The sequence below is a fragment of the Bidens hawaiensis genome, unplaced genomic scaffold, assembly GCF_021521415.1.
Source record: "Bidens hawaiensis isolate Kalapana, Puna unplaced genomic scaffold, B.hawaiensis_p1.1 tig00025182_1, whole genome shotgun sequence".
NCBI classification, from domain to species: domain Eukaryota; kingdom Viridiplantae; phylum Streptophyta; class Magnoliopsida; order Asterales; family Asteraceae; genus Bidens; species Bidens hawaiensis.
This window is the reverse complement of record NW_027494006.1, coordinates 51,664-57,888: the sequence shown is the minus strand read 5'-3', so window position 1 is coordinate 57,888 and position 6,225 is coordinate 51,664. Positions and strand designations below refer to the sequence as shown.

Genomic DNA, 6,225 nt, shown 5'->3' with positions numbered 1-6,225 from the left:
GGAGGAGATTGGGTTAGTGAACGAATGTGGAGTGGATGTGTGGGTGGGGGAATGGGAGGTGGATGGTGCAGAGGGGCTCGGGTCAATGTGGGACCAATTTAGAGGATGAGTGGATGTTGATAAAAATTCATAAGATGGGGATTGTGCACTATTATTGGCAAACGAAAATATTGTTTAGTTGAAAATAGCGTGTCGTAATAATATAATTATTTGATTGGTTTGAAGATTAAGACATTCATATCCTCGGTGGTTGGAGGGGTATCCAAGAAAGACATAGGGTGTGGACCTATTTTCAAGTTTATGAGTAGTGGTGGAAGGAATTAAGGGGTAACATAAACAACTGAAGAATCGAAGGTGGTCATAAAGTGGTGAACGGTTATAGAGAAGTTGAGTGGGGTTGGAATAATTTAAGAGTTTGCTAGGTAGGATATTCAGTATGTAGGTAGCCATTTCGAGGGCATGGTGCCAAAATTGGGGTGGAAGAGAGGCATGGGCTAGCAAGGTACGAATAATATTGTTGATTGAGCGAATTTTGTGTTCCGCCTTGCCATTTTGGGATGACGTGTGTGGACACGAAAGGCGAAAGAGCATGCCATTGGCGACACAAAATTGTTTAAATAAGTTGTTAACATACTCGGTGTCGTTGTCACATTGTAGGGTTTTTATGTTACGCTCAAATTGTGTTTCAATTAGTCTATAGAAGGTACAGAAAACCGAATAGATCTGAGATTTCTTGGCGAGCGGATAAGTCCACAAAAAATTGGTGCGATCATCCAAAAATAATATATAATGTCGATGACCGCTCGCACTTAAAATGGGTGATGTCCATATATCACTATGTATAATATCAAGCGGAAAATATGTGTAATTATTAGAATCAACAAACGGTTAACAGGTACTTTTACCAAACACACATGAAGAACAAACATTTTTATTCATTGTTTTATAATTAATAGAACATGAACGTTTAAAGAATTCAATAAATCTTGTCTAGGGTGACCAAGGCGACGGTGCCAAAGTTCTTAAGAGATAGCAGCAGACGCGGAAGGTGATTTGAGCTTGGAGATGAGTGAGGGTAAAAGTGGACAAAGATCACCAATGTTGTTGCACCGGAGGATAGGGATCTGAGTCTTGTAATCTTTCACAAGAAAACCAAAAGGGTCAAATTCTATAAAACCCAATTGTTGATAACTAGTCGATGAACTGAGATAAGGTTTTTGATTTATATAGGTGCATAAAGGACATGGTTTAATTTAACTGGGGGAAAAGGTTAGGGTAAAGTTTGGTGGTCGTAACCGGTTACCAGGATAGTAGTGCTATTACCAACGGTAATATTTTGTAAAATGCTATTATTAGAAAGAGACTGGAAATTTCCTGGATTATTTATCATGTGAGTGGTTGCACCGCTGTCCATATACCACAAGATATCAGGAGGATGTATAAACATAGTGTAGAGGGACAAGTTGGAAGATGAAAGAAGGTGGTGGAAGGGTGTGAAATAGAGGATCGAATGGTGGTAAGGGGCTGCCGAAATAAGACGGCGGCCTTGGTTAAAGATGGGCTCTGATACCATGTAAGAATGATCACAATTATTTTCAATCTTTTCATTACAAACGATGGTTAAATAAATCCATTACCATCTATTTTTGGCCTAGTATTTTAGATTTAACTAGAGAATAATCTATACATTCATACTGATATGGTTTCCATTCTATATTTATGTAGAGAATAATATATATTAATATCATTCATACTAATATAGTTTCCATTCTATTAGTATTAGTATTGGGTGGGGGAATGGGACAAGTTGATTAAATTTGATTTATGTATTTGTGAAAGATTGCTTGTTTTTTTTGGCTGTTGTTCCTCCGTTCTCTGTCGAGGGACCAGTTGTAATGGTTGTATGTTTTTTTTTTTCTAATCAATTTTATCAAGTCGAAAAAATTTTGTTTTACGAAGAAAATCCAAAGTTAGTGTTGCTTGAGATTCCTTGACCTGCCTATATCAAAAATTTGACTCACTATCCATTTTTGGCCACAAATTCTTTGTACTTTTCAAACAAATTACAACCACTAGGAAGAGATTAAGTAGCTCTTTCTTTAATCTTTACTCTTGTCTATGGTTTCCATTTCGAGCCGATTCAATCAATATCTTTTGTTTTTCGAAGCCGATGGCAGCTACTTCAAAAAGGTTCTATTTTTAAATTATCATCTATAATTATCATTATCAATACTATATCGTTGAATTTAAAATTCTAGATTAATTTCATGATAGCAAAGCCTCTTTTTTGATAGCTATTTTCTATTTTTTAATAAACTAGGCATCATATATGTTGTTTGTAGCATGTAGGTGTAGTATGCTAGTTTAACCGATCTTGTATATTTGTTGAGAGCCTTTTTACTAAGTTCGGTACATCATAGTTCTAACACTTTTGGTGTTGTCATTTGAACTACAACCCCCCCCCCCCCCCCGCGGGTTTAACATAAACCACGTTCTAATTGTTTAATTATAAGACTATGTGTAGTGGAGGAGCTACAAATTGGGTCGTTTTGCGTCATGTGGCGCCCAGTCAACAAATGGTGGGTTTTTGTTTTTGTGTAGGGGCTATAAATAGTAATATATATATATATATATATATATATATATATATATATATATATATATATATATCTTACACATATATATAATAATAATATAAACAAACAAAACACACACATATGCAGGGCGAGAACAACCCATCGCCCCCGCCCCATTTCGCCTGAATATCGCCCGGGGGGCGGTGTCCCCCCCAAAATCGCCCCCATCGCCTGGATTTGCCGCCCCATTACGCATAGCCTAATGTGTTTGTTTTAATAACTGTTCTAGGCTATGATTATATTAAGAATGTTGAAATTGATGATAAGCAACCATGCTAATTTCCCTGAGTATATATGTATGAACAACTAAGTTTATGACCATGAAGTGCTTTGATACAACTATTGCAGACTAGAGGGAAAGGTAGTTTTGATAACAGGAGCAGCAAGCGGTATTGGGGAGTGTTCCGCAAAACTCTTTGCTGAACATGGTGCAAAAATTGTCATAGCAGACATTCAAGATCAACTCGGACAAGCAGTTTGTGAAGCTATAGGTTTATCAAACTCTATATACGTCCATTGTGATGTAACCAACGAAGAAGATGTTAAAAATGCTGTGGATACCGCAGTTGAAAAATTTGGAAAACTCGACATCATGTTCAGTAATGCAGGGATAATGGATCCTTACAAGGAGCGCGTCATTGACAACGAAAAAGCAGACTTTGAACGTGTGCTTAGTGTTAACGTCACAGGTGTGTTTCTAGGCATGAAACATGCTGCTAGGGTTATGGTTCCAGCTCGGGCAGGCTCAATATTATCAATGGCTAGCTCTGCTTCAAATATTGGTGGTGTGACCACACATGCTTACACCTGTGCAAAGCATGCTGTAACAGGTTTAACTAAGAATTTAGCAGTAGAGCTTGGACAATTCGGCATTCGAGTCAATTGTTTGTCACCTTATGCAATAGCCACACAAATGGCCACGTGTTTTCTTCGTATGGATAGGGAAAGTGTGGAGAACATGGCGAACTTACACGCAAATCTCAAAGGTGTGACACTTAAAACCGATGATGTTGCTAAAGCAGCCTTATTTTTGGTGAGCGATGAGGCCAAGTACATTAGCGGGCATAACTTGTTTATCGATGGCGGATTTGGCATTGTTAATCCATCATTCAACTTGTTTCAGTACCCGGAGAATATTTGAATTGGGATATCTAAACATATACGAATAAGTACATGCATACATATTCAATAAGATCTGTAAAATAAATGTACTGGACTACCGTTATAAAAAGCTCAATAGTTCATCGTTCAAAAGCTCAAAAATTCTATAAAATAAATATATACCATATTCTGTAGTGAACAAGTATCCTGCATGTAATATTTCTTTCAAAAAGCTCAATAGTTCACTGTTCACAAGTGTGTGCAGATAATCATGATCAGAACTAGTTAAACCAATAGGACCATATCAGTTTCTTATTCCTTGGTTGAAGGCACATGTACAAACAGTTGTGCACCACCTAGCGGCTAGTGCACATGTATGTTAGGTGACACGTTTTAGTTGGATCAACAAACTTGTAAAAAGAAGATACAAATAAATGGCCTTTAAAGCGTTTTATTGGTTTACAAGAACATTTTGATAATATTTTTTTTCTTATATTACGGTAATATCAATACTCGACAGATAGAACTCATATAGCTCGATCTTGACTCTAGGTTAGTTTGACCAAACTAAAGAACTCATATAGCTTGAAAATTGTTAAAATTGACTGATGAAGTATGTTAAGTAATATAAACTTTGAATAAAGTTAAAACTAAAATATAATATAAAAATTGCACAGTTATTTCATCTAATGCTAGAAACTATGCGTAACATTTAGGACCGATGATGTTGCCAGGGTTGCCCTTTTTCTTGTAAGTGACGAGGCAAAGTATATTAGCTGACAAAACTTGTTTATTGAATATTGATAGTGAGTTTACCATTGTTAACCCATCGTTCAACATGTTCAAATATCCCGTCATCTTAAAGTCGATCATTTTTGTTATTTTGTTTTTTTGCATATTCTGATAAGACCATTTCAGATGGTCTATGTACCTTTTTTTCATCCTGTTAAGCTTTTCAACCTCCACTTGCATTATTCTTGCTCAACTTACGAGTTTTAACTTTCAAGTTTTTCAAATTTATCTAGTCTCCAAGGGTGTTTCATGACTCGGCTCAAAAACTTTTAGTATCTGCTTTAGTCTAATGGCTTAATCATCGAATTATGATGATCAAAGTCGTTGTCCCAAAAAGTTAGCTAATATTGTTCTTTTTGTTTATTAATTAAAGAGTTAAATATCATAAAAAATTAATATATTTTTTATTTCTTTTGTTTTTTTAACTAATAACCTTCAGCGCCGTCTACGAGGTTTCGAGTACCCAAGACGAGTAGTCGAGTACTAATAAATGACCCTTCTGTAAAAATTTTTTCCCCAAAACTACGGTTACCGATTTACTTCGTTACCAGGCTCAGGTCAATAACATTATATTAAATTGTTTAATGTTTAATAAAACTTATTTTAGATTTTTTGGCACTAATTAGTGTTTCTTATGGTTAAAAAAATTGTAAATCTAAATTTTTTCTTTAGAAAATCATGCCCTTATTAAGACCGTGCCCGAGGTGGCGGCTTAGCCCTGTGTGAGGTCTAAGACGGCCCTGATAACCTTTAAAGTCTCTTAAAAATGTTAATGTAACATGTATATTAAGTGACATTCATTGTTTATGGAAAAAAATAAATTATATAAATTATAGTCACACTCACACACCCTTAATTATTAGCCCTTAACCAAAGACACCCCTTTGAAATATAGTTGCACAAATAAGATATTTTCAAGAACCGTTTCCGTGTATTGTCAACAAAAATCAAGAACCAGGTCGGGTATGGTCTGGTATTTGACAATGTTTGCCAAGATTATTATTTGTTCTCGGGCTGGGTTATGTCCAGGTCTTGACTGATTGTGGAGGTGGAACCGGTTCCGCCGTGTTCGATTTTTCTAAAGAATCGCAACCCAATTCAAACCCGCAAGTCATGTCGGGTAGGAACCAGTTACAGGTCAGATACGAAACCAGATATCTTGTACATCTCTAGTTCTCTACTTTGAAATGACGAATGGTTAGATTAGAGGTGCATAAATTGGGTTTTTTTAATACCCGGGTTCGGGTATGAACCGGTTTCGGGTATGATCGGGTATTGGAAAATCGGGTATTGAGATAAATCGGGTAGGGTTCGGGTAGGGTATTGAGGAGAAAAACTCAACCCTATGTACCCGGGTAGGGTATTGTAACAACATGAAAATTTCGAGTTCAAAGTATCAACTTTCCAAAATCTAGGGACTAAATTTGCCAAAATTCCAAAGTTGAGGGTTTAAATTGAAAATTCTGATTTCCTGACACATCGCGCTACGCGATGAGTCAGAAGAGAGCCCCATCGCGTATCGCGATGGGGTACCTGACACAATGTGACACGTGTGCCACGTGGCACACGGTGGCATCATTTTCTAGCCACGTGTCACCACGTGGCAACACTACTGCCACGTGGAGCGGTGCCTGCCACGTGTCGACGCGTGGCAGGTCTACGCTGTGAGTCAGCAGACCTATATCGCGATACGCGA

At 37.0% G+C, this 6,225-nt stretch overlaps 1 protein-coding gene across 1 annotated transcript; it reads left to right on the top strand.

The window, feature by feature from the left end:
- Nucleotides 1–2,128: 2,128 nt before the first annotated feature.
- On the top strand, nt 2,129–3,848 carry LOC143571013 (secoisolariciresinol dehydrogenase-like). Its single transcript, XM_077056527.1, has 2 exons — nt 2,129–2,190; nt 2,985–3,848. The coding sequence occupies exons 1-2, from the start codon at nt 2,171–2,173 to the stop codon at nt 3,775–3,777; spliced, it is 813 nt and encodes a 270-aa protein (XP_076912642.1). The 5' UTR covers nt 2,129–2,170; the 3' UTR covers nt 3,778–3,848.
- Nucleotides 3,849–6,225: the final 2,377 nt, after the last annotated feature.

Excerpts from the sequence above, each read along its gene's own strand:
- LOC143571013 (XM_077056527.1), top strand. The coding sequence starts at position 2,171 with ATGGCAGCTACTTCAAAAAG. Across the intron at positions 2,191-2,984 it reads ATGGCAGCTACTTCAAAAAG|ACTAGAGGGAAAGGTAGTTT; the intron begins GTTCTATTTTTA and ends CAACTATTGCAG.